Source organism: Aulonocara sp. 'chitande type north' Nkhata Bay, linkage group LG3 (genome assembly GCF_057382095.1).
Source record: "Aulonocara sp. 'chitande type north' Nkhata Bay isolate Kocher_YH1m ecotype deep benthic linkage group LG3, A_spYH_male_GT1.1, whole genome shotgun sequence".
NCBI lineage: Eukaryota > Metazoa > Chordata > Actinopteri > Cichliformes > Cichlidae > Aulonocara > Aulonocara sp. 'chitande type north' Nkhata Bay.
In genome coordinates, this window is record NC_141346.1 from 36,054,404 (window position 1) to 36,082,195 (window position 27,792).

A 27,792-nucleotide genomic window follows, 5' to 3' on the forward strand; every position below is an offset into this window, starting at 1 on the left:
CTTCTATTTGTCAGGAGTTGTCTCTCATGTAACGGTTAATAAACTCACAGTTGTTGAATGAAATTGTTAGCACAGAATAAAAAAAAAACATCTCTCAGTTTGGCAGAAATAAAATAATTAAACTCACGAGTTTCCACAACTGTGACGTCACTACTGTCCTCTGTGTAGTAAACTGGATCTCCTCTCCCTCCTCTGCAGTGGTACAGACCTCCTTGTGAGACACTAATAACTCCGTTTGCTTCATTTCCTCTCATGAGCTGAGCTTTAGAAGAGACTGAATCACGTCTGAACCAGTCAAACTTCCAGCCAGCAGAGCCCTCCACAGAGCAGCTCAGTGTCACACTGCCCCCTGCTGGTATGACTGAACTGTGTGCTGTCAGTGTGGCTCTGGGTTTAGTTGCTGTTGAAGATACAGGAAAACATACATCATGTTATCATTTAGTTCAGGGAAAATAACAATAACAAAATTAATTAATTAATAAGAAAATAAATATTCAAACTTCAAATACCAGTTCAGTTTAGAATGAACACCAAAGAGTAGTAGACAAATATAAACATGAAAACATGAAATGTCAGCATGAATCATGGTCCAACTCACATGAAACTGTCAGTCTGAAGGCATCACTCCATCCTGTTAAGAGATAGTCACTGCTACCCCGACATCTGTAGTCTCCACTGTGGGACACTGAAACTCTGCTGATCCTGTATTCACTGGATGTTGGAGGGCTGTTTGTGTTGGGTGCTGTCCATTCATATTTCCACACCTTTCCTTCACCTCCCTGAATCTCACATCTGAGAGTGATTGTCTCACCAGTGAATATCTGAGACCAGCTGGGATGCAGTTTCACAGCAGCCCAAACTGTTCAACAAACAAATAAAAAGAAACATTAAACAGAAACAAACCAAGTGGGAGCAAAAATAAATTTAAATATATTAAGTCTTACTCTAATTTAAACATGAATTTGTTTTACTTCACAACAAAACTTAGCCCTCACGTTGTTTCTGAATTGTAACTGCAGCACTGTCCTCTGTGGAGAAAACTGGATCTCCTCTCCCTCCTCTGCAGTAGATGCCTCCTTCTGAAATACTGATTGTGTGCTCTGATGTTCCAGCTCCTATTTTCTGAGCTCCAGAAAACTCTGAATCACGTCTGAACCAGTCAAACTTCCAGCCAGCAGAGCCCTCCACAGAGCAGCTCAGTGTCACACTGCCCCCTGCTGGTATGACTGAACTTTGTGCTGTCAGTGTGGCTCTGGGTTTACTTGCTGTTGAGTTTACAAAACAGTAAAACATTAAAATCATTATTTTGTCTCAGGGTGAAACACTTTTCACATTTTAAACATTTTTTAAATTCATAAATTTGAATACTTGGTTATTAATAAATTCAGCTCATAAAGAGCAAGATCAAGATCAAAGAGCTGTTTCTGGTAGGCACATATCTGTAGTTATTAGTAAAACTGCTGATGCTCTGATCAAATGCTGATTATCAACTTTTTACACATGTGGTATCCTTGCTGAAGTAAAAGTACAAAAATCCATATTAAAATATACTATACTACTACTATTACTACTAAACTTTATAATTGTTGAGTCCTTAAATTGAACACCACAGCTGGAACCAATTTGCTGTAGCTAAATCATGACAAAATTTATTAACTGATTTATATTTTATCCAACCATTCTCTCCCTCTTACCATCTGCTTATATTATTTAAATCTAAATGGTGTTTACAGTAAATTATTTGTCTTTGTGTCGTGCATTTTTATGAATAAATCAAGAAATCCATCAATTCAAAACCCCAGCAGCTGTCTATAGAAATTTGTGAGTGTCCACTAAAATGAATATAAAAGTGTTCTAACATCTCACCTGTTTGTTTTTATTAAGGCATACATGTACATTATTTTTATTAAAAGAGATTTTGCTACTGAGGTTAAACATGATATATAAGTCACTTAGATCACTTCTAAATGTCAATGTTTGGTTTATTTCCGTGTTTTATTTGTTCCTGAGTAAATCGGTTTGGCTGAGATTAAAGTTAAGCTTCATAACATATTATTAATCACAGTTAAATTAAGAGGGGATGGCAGTAAAAACTCCAGACCTCTGACATCATCAAGTACGCTGGTGTTCCAATTGTACAAATCGCAAGTCTGTTCTCCTGTGCATTCTCGGCGAGTCCGGACTTGCCGAGAATGCACAGGAGAACGCGAGTATGGACTCGCGTTTATTTCTCCTGCACTTTCCTGCTCATTGTGTCAGATGTTTAGTTACTCTTTGGGCTCGTTTAGCAGTAATGATACATATAATATATGTAGAAACTCTGGAAGCCACTGAATTGGAGACTCGGTTACACCCGTAGCTAGCCAGGCCCCTGTAGCCGGTGCAGCCGAGGTAGCGTAGGCCACGCTAGCTGTTCCCCGGCAGACCCCAAGCAGCTGGGTAAAGAGGACAGCTGGTAGATGGTGAGGAGGAAGCATAGTCTTAAACAGAAGCTCCAGGTACACCACCAACCTGTTCACCTGTCTAATTGTTTTTCCCCACTCGGCGACACACCCGCTGGGGATCAAACTCTGGTAATTGGCAATTCTGTTCTCAGACGTGAAGCTAGAGACGCCAGCAACCATAGTCAATTATCTTCCAGGGGCCAGAGCAGGCGACATTGAGGGAAATTTAAAACTGCTGGCTAAGGGTAAATGCAAATTCAGTAAAATCATAATTCACGTCAGCAGTAATGACACCCGGTTACACCAATCGGAGGTCACTCAAATCAATATTGAATTGGTGTGCAACTTTGCCAAAACAATGTCAGACTGTAACATTATCTGGTCCCCTCCCCAATCAGACCAGGAGTGACATGTTTAGCTGCATGCTCTCCTTAAATTGCTGTCTGTCTGAGTGGTGTCCAAAAAAAGATGGGCTTCATAGTTTTTCCTTCCCACTGTCGCCAAAGTGCTTGCCCATAGGAGGTCATATGATTGCTGGGTTTTTTCTCTGAATGTATTATTGTAGGCCTACCTTGCAATACTAAGCACCTTGAGGCGACTGTTTTTGTGATTTGGTGCTATATAAATAAAACTGAACTGAATTGAATTCAATTAAATAGAACATGGTATATAATGTTGAGGTGGAAACTAGGGAGCTAACGTCCTGCTAACTTCCAACTCCGTTAAATTTCATAAATTCTGTTTTCATGGATGGCTGGATGTTAAACTTAATTGTTACACCTGGTAGGGCAGCCACACTGATCATTTTATTAAAGATAAAAGAATGTAATCAGTTTGTAACTCTCAGTGATGCTGCAGTATTCTTTTGACTTTGGGACCTGAAGCTGAAGTTGGACCCGGAAACGACTAATTACGTCAGACTTAAAGACTGGATAAAAGAGTTGTTCTGTGCTACACATCAGTAATTTGCAGTCTTGGTTATCTGTTGATTTATCAAAAGTGACATTTGTCAGTGTGGCTCTAAATTTACCTGCTGCGTTTAGAGGAAAAAGAAAAACATTGTAATCATAATTTTGTCTCAGGACAAAATGATTATCAACCTTTAAAGTTTAACATCAAACAGAAATTAATGTTTACTGTATTTGACACATTAGACTATTTAACAAGCTAAAGATTTCACTGATTTATCATTCTCTTATCAAACTGTCATCTCTGTACATTCCTCTTTACATTGCTGATATTTTAAGAGCCTCCATGGTGTCTCTCCTTTCTGTTTGCACAGTGAGAAAAACTGTTGTCCTGAGCTGCCTGCAGACAGCTGGATCATTGTTGGAGTTTTCCTGTTAAGACAGATGTAAACATGAAAACATGAAATGTCAGCATGAATCATGGTCCAACTCACATGAAACTGTCAGTCTGAAGGCATCACTCCATCCTGTTAAGAGATAGTCACTGCTACCCCGACATCTGTAGTCTCCACTGTGGGACACTGAAACTCTGCTGATCCTGTATTCATTGGATGTTGGAGGGCTGTTTGTGTTGGGTGCTGTCCATTCATATTTCCACACCTTTCCTTCACTTCCCTGAATCTCACATCTGAGAGTGATTGTGTCACCAGTGAATATCTGAGACCAGCTGTGCTGCAGATTCACTTCGATCCTGTTACGAACTAAGAAAGAAAAACATCACCATTTCCAGCAGCAACTTTTTAAATAATTATGTGAAAGAATGATTTGTTGTGCAGCAATCTTTAAAAAATAATTCAAATATTAATATTTGGATTAATTCAGTGTGCAGACTCTCAGCTGTTTAAGTACTTTAACATTCTGACAAGCTATTGCTGACTCTGTGATGGTCCCTCTGCAAGGTGATTGCAAATTGTAAAAGACAAATGGTTTCTACGGAAGAGGATTAGGGCCACCGGGAAAAAAAGAAAAGTGGGTACGTCTTTTTTTTTCTTCTTTTCCAGAATTCTGAGAAAAACTGAGTTTAATCTGAGAATTCTGACTTTTTTCTCAAAATTCTGAGATTAAAGTCAGAATTCTGAGATTAAAATCAGAATTCTGACTTTAATCTGGCTATTCTGACTTTTTTTCCTCAGAATTCTGACTTTGTTTCTCAGAATTCAGGAAAAGAAGAAAGAAAAACGACGTACCCACTTTTCATTTTTTTCCGGTGGCCCTAATCCTCTTCCGTAGGTTTCCATAACACTTATTATTATATATTATTTTATTAACTTAAGATCTGATGCAGGGATCTATAATGAATATGTTATTTTTATGTTTTATTGTATTTTATTGATTTATTTACTTTTCTGTTCAGATCAATACATGAATACATTGTTAATTCAATGATTACACTGGATGATATATGATTTAATGTTTTTTCAGTAACAAGAAAAGGTGTATAAATACTTTATGCAATCTTTCTACACATATAACAAATGTTTAAAAAATATACTGAACAAGAATAAGACAGAAAACTTAACTCCTCCATCTGTGCCTGTACAGACACAGTTTCAAACTGAGCTCTTCAAGACTTTGTTGTTTTATTCCAAATGAAATGTTTAAACTCACCAGTTTCCTGAACCGTGACTGAGTCACTTTCTATTACGGTGACATTTTTCCCTTCAGCTCTACAGGTGTAGTTTCCTCCTTCAAAGACAGAGATCACTCCGTCTGATTTATCAGTTATTATGGACTTCTTTTCAGATGAGGTTTGTCTGAACCATTCATATTTTAAGTCTGCAGATTCATTTACATCACAAGTCAGTGTCAAACTGCCCCCTGCTGGTAGGGTTCTGTTGACTGCTGTCAAAGTGGCCTTCCCTCCAAATTCTGCAAGTTAGAAATGCAACAAAATACAACATTATTTTCCTGTTTAATATAAAATGTGAATAACGTTATATCACTTTTTCAGTGTCAGTGATGGGAGGCATATCCATGAAGGGACAAACAGAACTCTAAAGGCCAGGCAACAGACCCTGTGTGGGTGCACCTTGTCTTGGTTCCCGTCTGGTGCACGACAGTGATTGACTTCCTGTAGTGAGCCTATACAGGCAGTTCCTGGAGGATGAAGGAATTGATTGCCACCCAATCGATGGAATCACATGATCTAAATTCAGTCGATCGAATGCTAGGTTGCATGTCAGACTGTCAAGGAGCTCAGTAAGAGAACCTGCATTGGGACTGGAGTCCCACGGGATGCAAAGTAACTACTTTGCATCCCGTGTAAGTAAGTAAAATTTTATTTATATAGCACCTTACAAAACAAACATCACAAACTTCTTCACAAGGCATTTAAAAGAAAACAGACAAAAAATTAACCAACGCAATTCCAAAAACGTGAGTTTTTAGTTGTTTTTAAAAAGAGACTACTTAGTCCACAGATCTTAAACTCAGAGGAAGAGTGTTCCACAGTCTGGGAGCCACTGTGGCAAAAGCTCTGTCTCCCTTAGTTCTCAGCCTTGTATGGTGTATAACAAGTAAGCCCTGATCACATGACCTCAGGGACCTGCTAGGGACATAGGTGTTACAGGCCTTCTATGCTTTCTGTTTTATACAGAAAAGTAGAAACAGGAGACGGAAGTTGCATTTGGTCTACAGGCTCTTCCTTGTCTGTTTTATTAAACAGAATTTCACACCATCCTTTTCTGTTCGTTTAGACAGACACATTCCTCTTGTAACAAAAAATATCACATTCAATCAGATTCACAGGTTAAACCCATTGATTAACTTGTTTTTCTCACAAGTATACATCTACAAAATAATTGTCTTATATCAGCCTCCTTATTTACAATACATCTGTAACTAAGTTCTGCTGCTGTCAAGCTTCAACAATATTTCTGAGCAGTAATGCCAACACTGCAATTAACCTGCTTATCAGTCCCATTGTAAACTCTTTATGCCTTAACAGATTCAACCTTAAATTGCATTGGCAAACAATAAACAAACATTCCCCCTTTTGCCCGCAAAGCAGTATACATTAGACTACTTACGTTTAACAACATGAGTAAGAAATGGGTTATGTTAAAATAATTTTTATCAACTTTAAACCTTCCAGTAACATCAGGATAAGAGAGGTGTGTCTCAGAGCTACATTTGTAACAAAATAAAACATATGTAATGAGACCAGCTACCTTTTTACACTACAGGTGGAATTGCAAATTCCATTACAAATGGGGGGAGAGTTTGCATCCTTTTAATCTAACTGTCAAAACACACTTTCTTCCAACATTTGTGGTCTTTAACCCTTTAAGACCTACCATAGAACAAATCCGCCAGAGCTTATCTTTATATTTTACATGCTGTAGTGCCATTTTTTGGGAGCATTTCAAGTGTCTATACATCAATACAACCGTTATATCCCAAATTTTAATAATATGTATGCATTAAGTTCATAGTAACTAAATTGCAAAAAAGTACAATAAAGTACAAAAAAATTGAAAATCATTTTTGTTTGTTTTTTTTTACATATATTTCTAGTTAAAGAAATTTAAGAGGTTTATCCCTCAAAACTTTAAATACAAAAAAGATGTACAAAATAGTTTCCAACAACAGGAAATTTATTTTGAGTGTCTTCATAGGTTTGTTTTTGAGATACACCAATTTCTGTATACCGCAGGAAAAATGCAAATTTGCAAAAAAAACCCAGCATGTACATCAAAATAAACTATTTCCAGCAGTGCAGTTTTAGTTCTAAGCATCCCAGAAACTATTCAGAAAAGCATGAAGTCAAACATAACTTTTAAAAACACCAGTATAGGCTTATAAGGTCCCGAGGCTAAAAAAAACTACATTTTTTGCAAAAATGACATCACTTCCGGTTTCGGGCAGGTAATGGCCGACATGCAATAGTTCACACTGACATTTATTCCAACATAGGAAGTGTTATGAACAGCTGATCGGATCGGCAAAGCTGTTTCTGGAATATTATGTTTCTGTTGCTGCAAGTGTTTTTTATGCAATTTTTACAAAGCTATATGTGGATGGAAACCGTGACCTAGGACAAGCTGATGGCATAAGATGTAAGTACAACTCCTCTGGTTTCATATGCAAAAAAAATTATTGTGCTAGCTTACGTGGTTCCCGGTTCTACAGGGATTTAAAAATAGTTATGGAAAACAGAGCATGCCCACTCCGACCGGCTTTAAAGGGTTAAACTAAGTCAGAAAAAGGTTTCTTTCCTTTATATGTGCATCGCAGTTAGCTAACTCGAACTAATAACCTGTTTTATACAGAAAAGTAGAGACAGGAGGCCATGTCTCAATATGCACACTTGTGTGTTCTCGTGCACTTGTGATACTTCATCAGTCGCAGACCAAGTACTGTTTCAATTCAAAGTACTCATCAAGCCAAGTACGCTCAAAATTCACGGATGTGTCCTTGCTCCTCCCGTTTTATTGAGCATACATCAGTGGTGACTTGTGTGGACCTGGTGCAGCCAAATATAGCAGAATACATTTCATCCAAAACTCAAATGCGGCAATGGTGGAGGAGAGTGGCTAAAAAGTTTGAAATACTACTGTTTCTGGGAAACAAAATAAACTGGTCGGTCAGAGCTGTCAATATATTTTGAGTTTCACACGTCATATCCGCTGATGTAAAATTATTTAAACAGCTGAATTAAATCTAACATTAAAATATTTAAATTCAATACAAAACATTTTCACTGGGAGCAAAAACGACATGTTAATACATTGAGATTCTGAAGGCTGCTCCAAAAATGATCAGATTATATTTTAAATATTTGTTCCATTATCTTCCAAACCCCACCAGTTGTCTATTGTAATTTTTGAGTGTCTACTAAAATAAATATAAAAGTGTTCTAACATCTCAACTGTTTGTTTCTATTGAGGCAAACGTGTATACTATTTTTATTCATAGAGAGATTAAGCTTGTGTTTTAGTCATGTAGTGACTGTGCTTAACTGTATGAAGCCTAATAGACATTATGAAACAGATGATACATAAAAGCAAATTTTGCCAAAGTGCTTACGATACTTTTCTAAATTATGATGTTTTTCTTAACAAATGTACTACATCATGTTTAATTTTTTTCATGTTTGCACTCCCGTGCAAACTTACAAAGTCCGCACTAGCAAGAACGCAAGTATGGACTTGTGTTCTCTACTTGAGAATTGAGAAACAGCCTCCAATATGAGTTGCTTTTGGGCTGCAGGCTTTTCTTTGTCTGAGGTACGAGAGCGTTGCAATGGCCTATTGCACTCATAGCTACTTCCCCCTTGTGGCGATCCCATGCAATTACATCTTCATCACTTTAACTTAAAAGGGCAATACCGCAATGCCTTTTACATTACTAAATATTTACAACTGATTACTTGTAGGTATCACATAGGATTGTAGAAGTTCAATAATGTAAGCTAATGCTTGTCCAAGAAGAGCAGTCAGAACCTGAATCTTAAAATGGACTGAATTCAGTAGGGAGCCAATGCAGCTGTATTAGCAACAGTGTCACGCGTGATTACTTAGATCAGGGGTGTCAAACGTACGGCCCCCGGGCCGGATCAGGCCCACAAACGGGTTTAATCCGGCCCGTGAGATGATTTTGTAAAGTATAAAATTTGAGCAGCAGTTTTTCAATAAAGAAACTGCTGTTCCAATTGTGTCCATTGGATGGCGCAATAGCAATTGTGAGCTACTTTGTTTTGCCCGCGAAATTTAAACCTGATGTGCTTTGGCACCCTCATTGCCCCAATATGTCTCTGTAAAAAAAGAGAAAAGTGGATGCAGAGTGCAGAGTGTTCCAAGAAAAATGGTCATCCTCCTATTTATTCACGGAAGTGAATGGGAAAGCTGTATGTTTGGTGTGTTCCCAGCATGTTGCAGTGCTGAAAGAATATAACCTCCGTCAAAACTATGTGAGTCTTCATGCCGACAAATATGACAACTTTCAAGGACAGCGGAGAAGAGAGAAGGTGAATGAACTGTTGGCGGGTCTGAAGAAACAGCAGTCTGTGTTTACTCACAGCCGAGACATCAGTGATGCTGCAGTGAAAGCTAGCTACCTCATTGCTAACGAAATTGCACTAGCTTCAAAACCATTTAGTGAGGGTGAATTTGTAAAAACATGTATGATGAAGGCATCGGAGATTGTGTGCCCTGAAAAGCGCCAGTCCTTTGCAAATATCAGCCTGACAAGAAACACAGTTGCCGACAGGATTTCTGACCTTTCAGCGGATTTGGACAGCCAGTTGAAGCAAAAAATAAAGTAATTTATTGTGTTTTCAGTTGCAATTGATGAAGGCACGGACATTACAGATGTTGCACAACTGGCAATTTTCATCCGCGGAGTTGATGACACATTGACCATCACCGAGGAGTTCGTGGAGTTGGTACCAATGACAGATTCAATGACCGCAGCTGATATTTTCACCGCACTCGTCGTCGCACTGGACAGGGTCAGAGTGGACTGGTCCCGCGCTGTCAGCCTGGCTACAGATGGTGCGCCCTCAATGATCGGGAAGAAAGCAGGCGTTGTAAAAAAGTTCAGAGATAAAGTGCAATCTGCAAATGGAGGACGTGGTTTTTGGACTTTTCACTGTGTTTTGCACCAGGAGACTTTGTGTTGGAAGTCACTGAAAATGGATAACGTCATGAAGGTGGTCATCCAAACTGTTAATTTCATCCGATCCAGAAGCCTCAATCACCGTCAGTTTGACAGTCTTCTCAGAGAGAAAGACCACATCTATGGCCTGCCATACCACACTGAGGTAAGATGGTTCAGCCGAGGTGCTGTGCTGAGCCGTTTCTTTGATTTACGAGAAGAAATTGAACAGTTTATGGAAGAAAAGGGGAAACCAGTGTTAGAATTTCATTCCGCAGAATGGATGCAGCACCTTGCATTTATGGTGGATGTTACAGAGCACCTGAACAAACAGCTGCAAGTTGTCACGCAGTAGGGGTGGGGGAAAAAATCGATACTGTGTAGTATCGTGATATTTTGTTTGCTAATAATGTATCGATACAGGGACAGCAGAAATCGATATTTTGTTACAAAAAAGGTTTTTGTGCTCTGACTTCAGAGCATGTTGATCAGCTCCTTTTTCTGAGCAAGAATCCTGACATTCCTTCACTGTCCAAATGTGTTTAACTTGTTTTTGGCAGCAATAAACATGACAGTTTACTTATTTTAATTTAAGACATGTTTTATTTTAATTAAGTTTAAAACTTTTTTATTTAATGTAAAATTATATTTTGTTTTAATTTACTTTCAAATTCTTCACTTGCTGAAGGGGCTGGATAGTTTTCATAAATTGCATAGTTCAGAATAGCTATAATTGTACCAGATGGTTGCATTCAGTTAAGTTGGACTAGACTGTAATACAAACCATTCAGTTTGTCAACAATAAAACTGACTGAAATGAGAGAAAGACTGAGTGTGAGACTTTGATATTAGATAAAATGAATACTGATAAAGTTTACCTTTATGTACAGAATCTGAATATCGCAGATATTTTAAAAAAATCGCAATAATATCGTATCGTGGTGTAGGAGCCATTCTTGGGTTAATACCTTATGTGGTCACTAGAGGTCACCTTTTTCTTTTTGATTATGTAATGTAACGGTATTTAAGGTAGACGCACGTAATCGGCGTCAGGTGTGTCATTGAGAAGGCAAACAGTTTGTGACCGTTGCGCTGTTATGCTAAGTTGATACGGAATAAAGACCAAAAAGGACAAGATACATACTGCTGGATTTATTGGACTGTTTACTTAATTCATGCATACCAGTGACATCGCGTCACCCCCGTTAACGACCACCTCAGTGGCTTCAAGCGTAGGCTTAGCCTCTACATTAGAGTCACAAACTGCTTTTCTTTGGGGAAAGGTTTGGGCCAACTTCGCCGCGGTGTTTTGGAGACTCGTCGCAAACAGGACAATTAAAGTCTGAGTGATCGATCGCCGCGGAGAGCTGAATGCCGTTTGGAAAAGTTACCGTGGAGGGTTCACGAGGAGCGGACAGCTGGACTAGCGGTCTGTCAGCTGACGACGTGGAATGCTTGGCGATTGTTCCGTGGATGTTGGATGAGGACTCAGAATTCTTCATCGGAATCAGTACGGCGCCCAACGCAAGGTATGAGTAGCGCTACTAATAAATGGCCATTTATAAAAGTGTGCACACTTATTTAAGAAGGCGTAATTCCAATGCATTGGTGGTCAACCCAAATAAAACTGATTTATAAACAAACTTTCGCATGTGCGCACAAACCCTCAATACTTGATAAATATTTGAGTTTTGGAACATTTGAACTATGGACATAAATAAAGCTGCTGGCAGGCCCCCGGCTGCAGAATCAGCTGTGCAAAGTAGCAACGCCAGCAAGGCTGGGACACATCCAGAAAAGGAAAAACGAGTGGTGAAATTGACTGCTAAGGCACTTGCAGAGAGACTAGACAGACTGCAACGTGATAGAAAAGCTAAATTAAATAAAGCTAATAATTTAAAAGGGTCTCAATGGAAAAAAATGAAACTTCTATGGTTCAAGCATCGTTCAATGATTTTGTTGGTTTGTGTAATGAAGCAAAAACAATTCATGGTTCATTGATGTGTTTGTTACCAGATGATGAAAGGGAAAAGCATGAAACATGGTTTAAAGCAAAAACAATGCATTATGATGAGTTCACTTATGAAGTGAAAGAATGGTTGTCAGGTTGCGAACATTTACATTTAAAGGGTGATCATGGTGTTGATGATGGTGTTAAGCCAGAGGACAGTGTTTCAAATGTTGTTGGTAAATCTTCAGTCACTAAAAGCTCATCTAGTGATAAAGTGAGCACAACTTCTTCTGCCAAAATCAAAGCAAAAGCAGAAAAGGCAACATCTCGCTCGTATGGCAGTCTTAAAAGAGAAGCATGCTTTGGAGGAGCAAGAGCTAAAGCTAAGGAGGAAACGTGAACAGCTTGAGCTTGAAGCGTTGCTTTCTGCCTCTTCTGCAAAGTTAGCGGTTCTCCAAGCTGCTGAAGTTCAAAGTAAATCTAACATATCGTCCAATGCTATGAATTCATATTATGAAAGGGAAATCAAGAAAACAGCTGCTTCAGCCACAGTCAAGCCTAGTACACCAGTCAATGAAGATAAACCTGCAGTGCAATTAGTACAGACTGAAAGCAACATATCTGCAATGATCCTGCCAGGAACGGAAGTTGAAAGTGAGCCACAAGCTCAAACGGTCATCACAACGCATTTTCACAATGTGGATCCTCCATCGCCCAGGTCAATTCCTACAGCGGCAGAAGGACGGTCGGAGGACATTTGTACCATTTTACAAAGACAAAATGAAATAACTGCAACCCTTGTTCAGCATCAGCGTGCATCGTTATTACCATTCAGGAAAATACCTGTATTCGATGGTGATCCTCTTCAGTACATCTCTTTCATTAATGCGTTTGAACAAGGAGTGGAAGAAAAGGCCAATAAGAGGGACTGCTTGTATTATTTGGAGCAGTTTACAACAGGACAGCCGAGAGAGCTGGTACGCAGTTGTCAACATATGGCTGCAGGACAAGGCTATATACAAGCAAAGCAACTGCTCAAAGAACACTTTGGAAATGAATATAAAATTGCAACTGCTTACATTGACAAGGCATTATCTTGGCCTGCAATTAAAAATGAAGATGTGAAATCATTGCAAGCATATCCCCTTTTCTTACGTGGGAGTTGTAATGTCATGGAAACATTGCAACATATGCAGGAACTGGACATGCCAGTGAACATGAAAATCTTTTTGTGTAAGTCGCCATATAAAATGAGAGAGAAATGGCGAGCGTTTGCATATGATAAATTGGAAACCTCTAAACACAGAGCTCGGTTTCAAGATTTGGTTGCATTTATTGAAAGGCAGGTGAAAATTCTTTCGGATCCTTTGTTTGGGGACATTCAGAATGTAACGTCAACAATCCCTGTCTCAAAGGTTGACAACAGACTGAAGTCACAACCAAGCAAACAAATTAAAGGGAACAGCTTTGCTGCTACAGCCACACCCATGAACATGAATAAAACCTACAGCACGGAAAGGCTGATTACTACAACAAGCCATGACTTTACAGTAAAGCCATCTTGTGTCTGCTGTACTCAACGACACACACTGGAGGAGTGTCAACAGTTTCAGCGGAAGAAGCACAGAGACAAAATGCTTTTTCTAAAGGAGAAAGGGCTGTGTTTTGGTTGCTTAGGTGCTGGGCACATAAGCAAGGACTGTGCTAAGCGTTTGATATGTAGAACGTGTGGTAAAGGTCATCCCACTGTCCTCCATATTGATAACAATGGCATAACCCCTGAATGCTATGGAGAGCCCTCCTCTTCAAAGAATGTAAAAACTTGTGGTCATACAGGGGCCGGAAGAGAAAGCGGTTTGCTTGCCATTCTGCCAGTTCAAATAAAGTCTGTTAAAGGTAGTCATGTCATACAGACATATGGGCAAAAGAACTCACTTCCTGTTACAAACGATGAGTCAAGAAAAGGTAGTCTCTGCCCACTCACTTACTGGTCTTGAAGTTTCTGGTTTAGGCAGCAATGCCTTCTATGAACTTCCAGAACTCCTAACACAGGAAAGGATGCCTGTCACCACGGATAACTTTGTAAAGGAAGAAGATCTGATCAGGTGGCCATATCTGTCAAAGGTTCAAATTCCCCACATAATGGCTAATGTGGACCTGTTGATTGGATGCAACGCTCCCAAGTTATTGGAACCATGGGAGGTCATTCATAGCCAGGGGAATGGCCCATATGCTATAAGAACAGCATTGGGTTGGGTCATAAATGGGCCCATGGAAGATGGTAAAAGCAACTTGGACAGCGAGCACCCACCAACAGTTGTAAATAGGATATCCGTTTGTAAGCTGGAGGAAATGCTGAAAAGTCAATATAACTATGACTTTAATGAAAGGGTTACAGAGGAAAAGGGTTTGTCAAGGGAGGCTCTTGAATTGCTGAAACATACCCAAATAGCGGATGCTTTGCGACACATTGGAATAAGATGGAGTTTTAATCCGCCTGGAGCATCACATCATGGTGGAATTTGGGAACGGATAATTCGTATGATCAGAAAGATTCTGAGATCCGTTCTTCAGCAACAACAGTTAGACGACGATGGATTAAATATGGTTCTATGTGAAATTGAAGCAATTTTAAATGACAGACCCATCACAAAGCTTTCTGATGATCCAAAAGACCTAGAGCCACTTACACCAAATCACATCCTCCTGATGAAAGGAAAACCATCTTTACCACCCGGACTATTTGACCCTCAGGATATGTATCTGAAGAGAAGATGGAAACAGGCTCAGTACATCTCAGATCTTTTTTGGAAACGATGGATACGCGAATACCTGCCTTTGTTACAGGAGAGACAAAAATGGAACCAAAAGAAGAAGAATCTAAAACCTGGAGATATAGTCATTATAATGGATTCTTCTGCACCACGTGGTTCCTGGCCACTTGGAAGAGTTCTGGAAGCCATTCGTGACAAAAAAGGACTTGTGCGATCTGCACGTTTAAAAACAAAGACTAATATTTTGGAAAGACCTGTAACTAAACTTTGCTTGTTACATGAGACTGTGATCTAAAAGTGTGTTACTTATGTTTATTTATGTGAATGTATAGGTCTAAAGTAGACGTATTAGTGGCTCCTTATTTTCTTTGTGATTAGAATTGCCATGTCTGATAGCCATTGCAATTAGGGGCCGGGGTGTAGGAGCCATTCTTGGGTTAATACCTTATGTGGTCACTAGAGGTCACCTTTTTCTTTTTGATTATGTAATGTAACGGTATTTAAGGTAGACGCACGTAATCGGCGTCAGGTGTGTCATTGAGAAGGCAAACAGTTTGTGACCGTTGCGCTGTTATGCTAAGTTGATACGGAATAAAGACCAAAAATGACAAGATGCATACTGCTGGATTTATTGGACTGTTTACTTAATTCATGCATACCAGTGACATCGCGTCACCCCCGTTAACGACCACCTCAGTGGCTTCAAGCGTAGGCTTAGCCTCTACAGTGCGTTAAGTATTGTGATAATATCGTATTGTGAGATGTATGGTGATTCCCACCTCTATCACGCAGTATTATGACAGCATACGTTCTTTCAAGTTGAAGCTGTTATTGTGGGAGACGCAGCTCGCTGGTGGTGATGCAGCTCACTTCCAAAGTGTGGCAGATATGAAGCGGTTTAAAGATAAAATAACGGGACTGTTACTAGAGTTTGAGCAACGATTCCAGATATTTGGTGAGCTGGAGAAAGACTTCAAAGTTTTTTGCTCGCCGTTCACCGTGAATCCCTTTGATCTGCCCGTCCGGATCCTGACGGATTGAAATAATAGACTTGCAGTGTGACTCGGATTTGAAGGGCAAATTTGCCGCAGCTGGCTTGAACACATTCTATCAGAATCTCTTGCCAGATTACCCCAACTTGACAGCCCTCGCTGCGAAACTGTTGTGCATGTTCGGAACCACGTATCTTTGTGAGCAAGTTTTCTCTGTAATGAGCATAAATAAAACAAAACTGCGCTCAAGGCTCATGCACAGGCACTTGAATCACATCCTGAAGTTAGCTGCCGCTCAGGATGTGAAGCCTGATATTGATGAGCTGGTGAAAGCTAAAAGATGCCAGGTATCAGGAGTCAAATAAACTATGCAACCCCACTGAAAGTGCTGCATGAGACACCCTGATGTAGTTCTGTGATATACTTCTGTGAATCACTGAGGCACTGTGTGCTTGTGTGTTCTTTGTCCTCAGAATTTTCAAATAACTTGAGCTGTTTTATGATTAATAGCTATGTTGTGCCTGTACTATTTTGAACATACTGTCCACAGACACTAGCTTTATTTTTATATTGATCGTATTACAGTTTTTCTCGATTGCTTAAACACTATAACCAGGCCTCTAAACTAAAATTTCAAAACCGTAACGCTATTGTTCAAAAAGCTCACCCATTTCCCTGAACTATAAACACTATTCCCTGCTTTGACACATGACTCAAATTTGGTGAACTGTTACTGCAAAACTCTACACACAAATCCCTACATTTTACAGTGCTTACACCATGTAGTCATTTAGAAAGCACTAGCATGCAATAATGTTAACTTAAGTCAGCATAGCTTGAGCTATGCCTTTATATATTTAACCTATTCTGTGGTTCTTGTACTTGTTTGGGGAACAGGATTTCATTATTTTTATCTACATTACTGCCTGCGAAGTGACACCCTGACATAGTTCTGTGATCTGTGAAACAGTTTTGTGAATCACTGAGGCACTGTGTTACCCCAAGCCTTCTGATAGACGATTTCACAAATGTTGCAAGGGGACCAAGAGCTTTCATTATCTTAGGTACAAATCTGTCAGGAGCACATAGATGGACTTCAGTTTTTCTTTCATTACGTTGAGAAAGTTGTCAGTCATCCAACCTTTAATAGAGTCTAAGCACTTATTCAGAATCTGCAGCTTGGAAACATCTTGGGGCCTAAAAGAAACGTATAACTGAATGTCATCTGCATAGCAGTGATAGCAAATGTCCTCAAAATATGCTGAAGAGGAAGTAGATATATTAGAAACAATAAAGGCCCCACAGAACCTTTTGGCACACCATAGTGGGACATTACCTGTACTTAGAAACCACCACAGAAAAGCATTGTTCAGACAAATGAGGAGAACCACTCTAAGGCAGATCCAGTTACACCGACCCAATATTTCAGCCTTTCAAACGAAATGTGGTGGTCAAATATATCAAAGACCGACGTGAGGTCCACCATCAGCAGAAGAGAACATTTTCCTGCATTGTTTTGCATCAAAATGTCACTGGAAACAGCATGAAGGGCCCTTTCAGTACAGTGAGCTCTACGAAAGCCAGACTGAAGTATGTCAAGAATGCTGTGTTTGTCCAAAACTGCTGTAAGCTGCTTAGCCACAACATTTTCGAAAATCTTAGCAATAAACGGCAATTTTGAGAACAGTCTGTAACTGCTAGAGAAGGGTCTATCTTTGGTTTTTTAAAGGGGGGTGTATGGCAACATTTTTAAAATAAGCAGGGACTTTGCCAGACACCAGTGGAGTGTTGATTATGGTGAGCACACAGGGACCAATAGAAAGCAAGACATTTTTGAATAAAGATGCAGGTAAAATGTTCAGTGAATAGAAGCATGCTTTCATAGAGTTCACTAATCTTACCAGCTCAGGTAGAGAAATAGGTGAAAAACGATCTAAAATAACAGGCCAGGACTTCCAGTCAGTGTGTGACCTGAGTAGACGCAGGAACGAACTGCTCTGGTGAATTTAACTCCACTTCAACCAGTTTCACCCCTCCAATTACCACCATTAAGTCGCTTACACTCGCAACTACTTTTCTTGTGTTTTGAACACTTTTTATGCTTTCCAATGGCTTTTAAGTGTGCAAAAAGCAAATAAAAAGGAGGACGCTCGCTTAACACTGAAGGCTATCACCACCCTGCTCCAGCAGCACCAAGATGAGTTAGCATCTGAATTTAAATCCTCATTTAACACCCTCGATTCAAAACTGGACCAAGTACGACAAGCCCTAGAGGAAAAGGTCGAGAGAGTTTCGTCCTTGGAGCTTGCAACTGAAGACCTGAGCCAACAAGTCGCTGACCTTGAAAGCACGTGTGCCGCTGTTCGTGAAGATAACAGCCAGCTAAAGAAATCAGTTACAGACCTGGAGAGCCGTAGTAGGCATCAGAACATCCACGTAACTCGTGAGTAACCACGTGAGTTATTGGGCAAAGAAATACTTCAACCTCCACTGGAGCTTAATAGAGCACACCGTATGGGCAGAAATCTGTGCCATCAGAAACTGAATTTGAATAAGTTCAATTTGAATTTGAATTGCTCAGATTGAATCTGAATTGTAACTTGAATAAATGCTTTTGAAAACTGAATTTGAATTAGTCTAATTTGAAATTGAATGTATGGTTTGAAAATGATCATCACTAAATTGAAATTGAATTTTATATTTTGAAAATGAATTGATTTGCTTTGAAACTGCATTTTATCCTTTAAAAATTCAGCTCTCGAATAATTTCAGTTTCACTTCTCAACATTCAGTTTCAGCTCTACAATTCAATTTCAGTTCCAAAATTCAGTTTTTTGGAACTTACATCCGGTTCCTGTTCAAGCGCAGATTAATAGAACTACGTTTTACTAGCGGACCGAAAGTGTTACTGACGGGAATCTACAGCGTCTTGAGCTGAATTAAGACTTCAGAAGTCATTCGTCATGTCGAATGACCAGCGGATAAACTCTCAGGTTGGTAATAAATGTATTACATGTATAAGAACAAGCGTCATGTTAACAAATGATAGCCGTACAGTAACTGTTATGCTTATTGTACACTGTAAAAAAATATTCCGTAGAAAAACAGAAAATGTCCTGGTAATTTTCTGCCAGTACATTTTCTGTTTTTTTACGGAGGTTTGACGGACCTTTCTGTAAATGATAAAACGGAAAATTCTGTAGATTTACAGTATACTCTCTGTACTATTTACGGACATTTCCTTCAGCTATAAAACAGAAAATTCCGTTTATTCACAGTATATTTTCTGTATCATTAACTGATATTTTCCGTTAATAGAAAAATTGAAATTTCTGTTTATATTACTATTTCCAAGCACTTCTTTTCACTGTAACTCATTAAATATAGTTCTTTATATCCTTAAACGTACATTTCTATGAAATTACAACCTAGTACACCATGTACTCAAAAATTCATAAATTAAAACTTAAATTAATTTGTGCTTCGTACACAACAACATTGGTACAATTAATGTTAAATATTCTTTTATTCTCCTTAACTCAAACACTATACTAAAATATAATGACAGCATCCATCTTGTCATAAAACTACTAAACAGCTGATACATGAACAAAATAACTCACAAGCTTTCAAATTTGAGCATTTTTATTTCCTTGAAATCAGGTTGCCCTCATGTAAATGTGTTTATTTACATTCATTCAAGTGGCTACCAAGTGTTTTCTTCAAACAGGACACCTGACAAACAAAAAATGTCATATTTAACGACATGTTCACATTTAATAATATCCAGAGTACCTTTTAGTTAGAATCACTGCCTTGTGGTAGTTTTGCCTCAGCCAAATGGTTAAGGTGTGGTTTACATCCATCTCTGTCCACTTATGATACAGTATACACATGTAGTCAGTTATAGCCAAACACCTTTGATTACTGAATTACATTCACTTCATTAATGAAGTGAATGTAATTCACATTTGTGTGAACATTTGTCTGAGATTAACTCTTTGGGCTCTTTACCTTACAATATAACATACTTGAGTCAAAATTTGTTGACTGTTTAAGTGGTGCCACATGAATACAACTGAACAGATCTAAAGAAGGTGTTCCTGAACTTTGGGTTTATTCGAACAGGACTGATGGATAACCACAGGACTTTTCCCCATATGATAACTACAACACATAATAAATTAAGACAGATTACTGTCCCAAACTTAAAGATAAAAGTGTATTTACGGGACTTGTTTTGTCAGTGAGGAGCAAAGTATAATTAGAAGTGCTTGTTCTGATGAAAAGTTAAACTGTAAACAGCAGCATAGTGAATAAGGATCTGTGTCCACGAATCCTCAGCAGTGACAACACTTAAACATCATAGTTCAAAATCCTTAATGCACACCTTTTTCTCCACGGTGTTCAAATTCTCTAAGCTGGTTAAGTAGAGGAAAAAGTCTGACATATTTCATGACCATTAAATGTTAGACAAGGCTCTGAAAACGAGGTTACAGTTACAAACAAAAACCTCTGCTAGTGCGCACAGACCCTAAATCACAAACAATAAGACAATAGTAAGACAAATTACTACAAAGTCTTGTTACCGCTCTTCATATAACAGTGTGACAAAGTCCTGAATGCAGCCTGCATGTTAGTACATCAAGGTCCATCTGAGCTTTAAGTAAAATACACTCAGCTTTTCCTTGGATTTTAAGAGTTGCTCAGTTCATACAGGAACTGCAGCAGTCGGAGTTAACGTGTCGCTGTGTTGCTCCTCCGTGTCAGCCATTGAGACTAGTTGCAATTTATTCTGAGGAAAAAAAGAGAAACAACAAGACATTTTTAAAAAGTTTGTATTTTTATAATTTTTTTTTACCTAGAGCATAAACAACATAAACAAAAAAAGGATTAGGGCTGTGCGATATGACGATATATATCAGATTACGATATAAAAATGTCTATCGTTTCATATTATACACTATTCTTTGTTTTGTGGTGTTGCAAAATAAACTGTTTACGGCAATATTTTTTTCATGGTTTTGATGGTCACTGTAGTTGCTATATTATTTCTTAAAGTTCTCTCCTTCTCTTATACTTAAAATAACCACACTATGGACGGACAAGTGACTGTTTTTACGCGTACTTTCGTTACCAACAATGAGGATAAAACCATCGTGTGGCTCCGCCGTCCGCTTGTTTATTTTCCACATAAACCTTTCACAATAAAGCTCAAGTTTCTGTTGAGACTTTTCAAACTAAACTGAAATTATATACATTATTCTCAAACATAAAATTTCAGAATATGCATCAAACAAATGACCTCAAATAAAAACATCAAGTAACTATAAATGGCGCTTACAGTCACCACGCAGACGAAGGCACAGAGAATACCAGCATGGCCAGCAAGGATGAGGCAGAACCAGAAGGACCAGTCAAAAGAAATCGAGGACCTTATTGTTAAATGAGGGGCTACCTCTGTAGCATGGACATGGTTTGGTTATGAAAAGTCTGACACGCCCCAGAAAACTGTACTATGCAAATTATGCCACAAACTGGTCCCCACCACCACTCGAACACGACAAACCTCTTTAACCACCTACACAAGAATCACATGAAAGAGTTTCGAGAGAGTTTACGAATGAAAAGCAAAAAAGAGTCGTCAGGTGCTCAAAATAATCCTTAGACTCAAACGTTAGAACAGGCTTTTCCTTGCAGCACGCCGTGTAATAAATACTCAGAAAGAAAATGGCGGCCATTTAAACTCATGTCTAAAAATGTATAGTTTCATGCATCGGTCAAAACACTCGACTCCAGGTACACGACGCCCAACTGAAAACATTTCACATAAGTCGAGTTGCCCGAGAATCACAGAATTTACAGAAAATGCACTATTTTGTGATATATATCGTTATCAGGAGAGATACGTCTTATATTGGGATATGAGATTTTGGTCATATCACGCAGCCCTACAAAGGATTATAATTCACGTAGAGTTGCATACACATAACACCATTCTGTTGCAACAAAAGCAGTTTATAATTAAAGTAACATACATACCTTGAAAAACTAAATCAACCACAACATTAAACTCACCTTGTGTTTGTAGAGAAGGTGATCAGGGTTTTTCTTCATTTCCTGAGACCAGCTGCTCTGGATCATCACCAGCTTGTATCTTCATCTTTTTTTTCCACTAGGGGAAGTCTTTCCTTTTCTTGGCCATTGCTCTGCACTGGAAAACCAAAGTGTGTGATCAAAGGTGAAATAAGGGATATTTTTCCACTGCAGGACTTAAAGTGCTTCAAGTAGTGATAGCTGTTGATCCATTTCTCAAATAATCTGTAAGGATCTGGATTTTTAAGAAAGATACAAATATCTCTGCTTATATTTGGCTAAAAGCTTGATATAGACAAGGCATATAGAGCCCCTGCACACCAGCACTGCACGTACATTATAGTTCAATCAAGAAATAGTTATTATTGATTTATTATTGAATTTTTTTAGTAATAATTTTTAGTATTTAATCACATTAGCACAGTGGGGTGACAAAAATATTCCACATACAAGAAATACTGCTCAGCATTTCATAAATTACATTTTCAACAAATGTTGGAGTAAAAACACAGTTACAGGGAAAATGTGTCTGTCTGTAAATATTAACTAAACATTTCTATGTGCTACAAAATAGACATACTGTAATTGTAAATGTGCTGAGGTGAAACTATACTTTCAATAATTTTACCACTACAGTCTGTTAACCACCGAAATAATCTATGCTGGTCAGCTAGCTAAAAGTCTTTACTTTAGCAGCCCAAATCAGAGGCTAACATTAGCATTTGCTAGCGTCAGCCAGGAAGGTCTGAGGCTTAAACTAGGGTTAGTGTAACTTTGCCTGAAACCCTTTAAAGTGTACAGTAGAGCCAACTGTAAAACACAGGTATTGATACAGTACTTATTAGAGTCCTAGAATAATTTCTAGAACCATGAAGTTCTCACTTTCCCAGTTATCCACATCGCTGACTTTCGCTAATTAGCTAGTTAGCAGTCACAGCTGTGTAATACCCAGAGAGACACAGACAGCTAACTATAATATTTATGAAAACTGGTTCAGCCACTGAAGGGCAAAACTGGTGGTATCACAGTAAAAATTATTTTAACATTAACTAAAATAAAGCTTAAGTCATGTTAAACCTAAATAACAATTATTTTAAAAAATGAGTCCGCAAAATATTCCTGACTTGTCTGGAGACAGCCGAAACCAGTTAACAAATAAATTAACAATTCTTTCTAAATAAAAACACGGAGTCTTTTGAAAAACATTATTTTAATAAAACGAAACATGAGTTTTAATACTTACCACAGAAATTTGAAGGCAGTTTCTCCAACTTCAGAATCCAAAATCCAGATGAAGCCTGAAAGAAGCCTAATGGCTGCTCTTGCGCTTACTTTTCCCTCCTTTTCAGGTTCATTTTCCCACAATGCATTGCAGTAGTTGAGAAATACAGAAAAATACCTGTAAATGACTAATACGGAAAATTCCTTCACGTTTATACAGTAGATTGTACTGTATTTTTACGGATTTTTTTTACAGTGTAGCTGTTAGCTAAAAACGGTAATTTAGCGTAGTTTGCTCTGAATTCAGCTTTGACAAACAAACATGATCGACTGTTTCTAGTAGAATTCCAAAGTTGTCATCTTGTACCCTCTCAGAGTACCCCCTCTGTATGCTTGCAGAGACCCCTGCAGTAGGGAAACATGCAAAACGGTGCCCAAACCTTTGTATTTTAGCTTTATTTATGCCTTACACAGCATCCCAACTCTTTAGCTAACTTAATAACTTTAGCTAAAGTGAATAGTTAGTCTAATTCATTAGTGCAGCATTACTGGATCATCTCTGTTTGAAGTGATATAATGTGATATACAACTATCACTGAAACAGCAAACTTTGTAAATAAGCAAACAACACTTCTCATTCTCTAAATGTTTGGCCACAGCTGTAGATTACACTATCAGTGCTTGTTCACTCTTGACAATAATTACATTTCTAAATTTACTTTGTGCATTTACAGGTAAACAATATCTAATATTTTATCTAAATGACTGCTTTGTCTTTGAAAAGGGTGAAGAGCCTGAGGCCGGTGACAGTCCAGTTCTACTCTAAGTACATCCTTACAGTGGCTCACAGGACAAGGCCACATTCTTGTCCTGCCAGAAGAGAAGAGAAACTTCAGAGTCTTCATGCAGTTCAACCACACCTGTCATACTCCATATGACAGGGGTCTCAAACTCCAGTCCTCAAGGGTCAAAGTGTCATGCAACTTTTCCATGCCCTCGAGGACTGGAGTTTGAGACCCCTGCCGTATGGTGTTCATGCTGTTTTCTACCACACAGTTACAGCATGTCTGACTACCTGTTCAGCATATGCAAAAATATATGATGAGTTTAAGCATGTGATGACTAAGGCTTTCCATTATGGTATTTGTCATCACATGTCACAGACATCTGGATGATCATTTGGAATAAATAAAATACTAAAAACGTGTTACTTCATCTTTTATCTTTATTATTATTATTGTTCTTATTTTACACTTTTCATTGTTAGGCATTAGGTTTATTTGTAGTAGTCCTTTGCAACGTCTTTCCCTCTTCCATGTTACTGTGTCAGCTTGTCAGCATCTATTTGGGTTTGGAAGTGGAACAGAAAGTAAAGAAATCCAAAGTGCCATTAAAACCAGGAGAGGTTCTTATATTTCAGAAGATTTCATATTTCAGCCCTGGCAGAACTCATAGGCCAGCAACTGGATTTCTGGAGGAATGTCTATGCAATGTCAGGAAAATGCTTTGTTCTAACAGGGAAATAAATTCAGCACCAAAGGAACCACAAGAAAATGTTCATCTTGCCTGGTACTAGAAGATAGATTTGTTTCTGCTTTTTTGCAGCAATCTAAAGGCCTGTTGATGGCTGCTTCGAAGCATTTTTTGTTTTTGATGCAAGTTACCCAAAGCCATGTGCCCAGGAATTACTTCACACTGTCATCATCCTGGAAATAGATGAATCCCAGGACATGAATCAAATACGATCAAATTACAGTTTTTTCTGAATGCTTAAACCCAAACTGTGATTCCTGTAGCACAATTCCTAAAACTATGCAGACATATAGCAAAACCACTCACTGAGTTTGCAAAACTAAAAGCACAAAAACTGCTTTGCACTCAGTTTGCAATTTCGTAACACACACTTTGCAAAACTGTAGGCAGAATTCACTGCACAACACTCAATTTCCAAATTTCCAACACACTCCTAGCAAAAGTACACACATGTATGGCTATCATTAACACTAATTTGCCAACTGTCTGGCACACTTTCACATGTGAAGACTTTCTTAGATAATTAGTTCACTTTGCAATCAGCCTAAGCACTATAATACAGGTAAGCTGTGTGTGCGGAGTACAATGGAGGGAGCAGAAAGAGTGAGAAGTAGAGGAGGCCGAGGAAGAGGACGTGGAGGTGAAGAAGTAGGATGAAGAGGACGACAAGGACAAGGAGGAGCAAGAGGTAGACGAGGAGGGGGCAGAGGAAGCATGTTCACTGCAGACCAAGTAACCCATATAGTCATTATGGCGATTGCAAATAATCCTATACTTGGAAATAAACACTTGTGTTTGTTTTGATGTGTTTGAATAAACACCAGTACTTGAAGTTTGGATCCCTCTATGCTTATGGATCTATGACAGAAGTATGAGCTCAAACTGACATAGCCTACCTTGTGCACAGAGAAAGCAAAAGCCAGATGTGTTTTGTATTCATACCATCAGTGTGCAGTTGGCGCATTGTGTGCTTAGTAGATGATGGCTTGTGTGTACTGTTTGATACGGAAACACCATTTTTACGAAGGTGTGTAGAGTTAATCTAGCTGTGTTTGCTTTTGCAAGAGAACTACAATGTTTTGATGATTGGGTGACAGGTTTTCTTATTTGTGTGAAGAGTTTTGCAAAATTAGCCAATAGTTGCAAAAAAAGGGCTTAAGCAATCAGAAAAAACTGTAATGAGGTGTCCTTTAGCTATGATGGAAGTCTAAAATGTTGCTCACGAAGGTGCATGAAATGATCTGAGAGAGAGATTCCCTCTTGCCACTTTTCCAAAGTGTTGATGCATGTTAAGTACTGAAAAAGTCATCAATTCATCAGTTTTTTAAAGTTAAGATTTTTTACACGTAATTTGTTCTAAAACAGAGCCAGCTTTACATAGCATGTCTTCATGTGTATTAACATGTACATGTGCTGTAACACACACACACACACACACACACACACACTATCACACACTATCACAGTAACCTATTTGTCTCAGTTACTAGTATCTTTAGAAACATACTGCCTGATAATTTAAGTTCTTGGTTGTGTTCTGTTTCTGGGTTTTGGTTCAAGTGTGACAAAAAAGTATAAAAATGAAGAGTAATTTTGAGTGCTACAGAAGATAGAAGATAGAAGATCAATACTGTTACAGTTTTTTACAGACGCTAGGACACATTTCTCAATACTTAGGTCACTTTTGCAAAACTCTTCACACAATCCTCCTAACTGACCGTCAGCTTGGCAAAGCAGTTCATTTCACATTCAAAATGCACTACAACTACCAAAACACTTCATTCAGGTCTCAAATAAACCCATTCTTCCAGAACACTAGCAAAGGTTGACAGCCGACAAACACACTTTGTCACCCACAAAACAATGACCTAAAAAACACTAACAACATGTAGCATTACACAGTGTTTTCTTGTGTAAAACAAGGACACATCTCTCTTTATAATTTCAATATATGTTACTGGAATGAATCAGACATCATGCAGAATTCGTTAATATTTGTTTATGTATTTTTATTGTTTTTGCACTAAGTAATCCCAAAATACAAGAATTTGTATACACACCATCCACTGATACACATACAATAGTAATGCTAATCTACTCAGTCTCCTCCATTTGGCCACAGGTTCTCATCCACATCACATCTTATGTCATCTAGGGCAATACACCTAGGAAAGAATCTTCTGGCTGCCAGAATTGAAGGAGTTGAAAAATTGAAGGAGTAACACCTGTGTAGATGTTCATCTACAATGAGAATAAGCTGTGGCTGGTTAAACTGCAATTTTAGATTTAAAATATGTTTCAATAAAATATTGCTGTTGGATTTTGCTGTCTTTTCAAGTTTTGCATTGTGTTATTGTTTTGGCCATAAGTTTAACAGTTTTGAAAACAGTATGTAAGCACATGCAAAATGTCCTGTCCGTACAAAGATTTTTGGCAGTTGTGTCTGAGTGAGAAGATAATTCATGAAATTTGAGAGATGTAGTCATTGAATGCATTTTGTGCCAAAACAGTGATAACTGGTCCTCAGTTTAGCCCACATAGACTTCTGTTGTGCTCACTGTGTGAGGAGTTTTGCAAACGTGACCTAAGTATTGAGAAATGTGTCCTAGCGTCTTTAAAAAACTGTAATATTCAATAAAGAGGAACAAAAGAAAAAAAACACATCTTACCTTCAGCATTTCCATAGAACAATGTTCTGAGCACTACAATCAAGATTGAAACATCATCAAAGTGACAGAAAATCATCTCATTATGAACTAAAACATTTATAAAAAGGTGAATTTTCAGATGACACAGCTCATGCTCATTCTCCATTTTCTTTGCTTTCTAGACTTTAAACTGGTAGTGTAAAACAATTGAACACAATGTAGCATCAAATTCTTAGACAAAGTTGTTCCCCCACTCAAAAACTCTAATTTACACAAATGAAAAACAGTTTTTTATTTAATCAGTGCCATATAAACAGTTACAATTAGTTATGTACTTACAGAATAGCCCCAGTACACAGAGCAAAGAGCGCCTCATCCTCACATCCAGCTCTGCTGCACTCTGATCCACAGCTAAGCTTTAAGTGTTTCGGTTTTCAAAAATAATTAAGCAGAAGAAAGAGATGATGTACTTAAGACCGTCCTTCTTTCTTCCTTCCCTTTTACACTGAGCTCAAACATCTGCTGTAACTTCAACCGCAGCAGAGTTTGCGTTTCCTGTCTGTTCAGA

At 38.4% G+C, this 27,792-nt stretch overlaps 1 protein-coding gene and 1 long non-coding RNA gene across 2 annotated transcripts; both read right to left on the reverse strand.

The window, feature by feature from the left end:
- Positions 1–29: 29 nt before the first annotated feature.
- Positions 30–27,623, reverse strand: LOC147335400 (Fc receptor-like protein 5). The gene is made up of 6 exons (XM_086278853.1): positions 27,564–27,623; positions 27,246–27,278; positions 5,021–5,281; positions 3,847–4,113; positions 990–1,265; positions 30–400 (listed from the first exon to the last, which is right to left on the reverse strand). Exons 1-6 carry the CDS (start codon positions 27,598–27,600, stop codon positions 45–47), a joined length of 1,230 nt encoding a protein of 409 aa, XP_086134979.1. The 5' UTR covers positions 27,601–27,623; the 3' UTR covers positions 30–44.
- On the reverse strand, positions 19,266–23,161 carry LOC147335401 (uncharacterized). Its single transcript, XR_015126749.1, has 3 exons — positions 23,066–23,161; positions 21,805–21,940; positions 19,266–20,521 (listed from the first exon to the last, which is right to left on the reverse strand). It is a non-coding gene; the product is annotated as an uncharacterized LOC147335401 (long non-coding RNA).
- Positions 27,624–27,792: the final 169 nt, after the last annotated feature.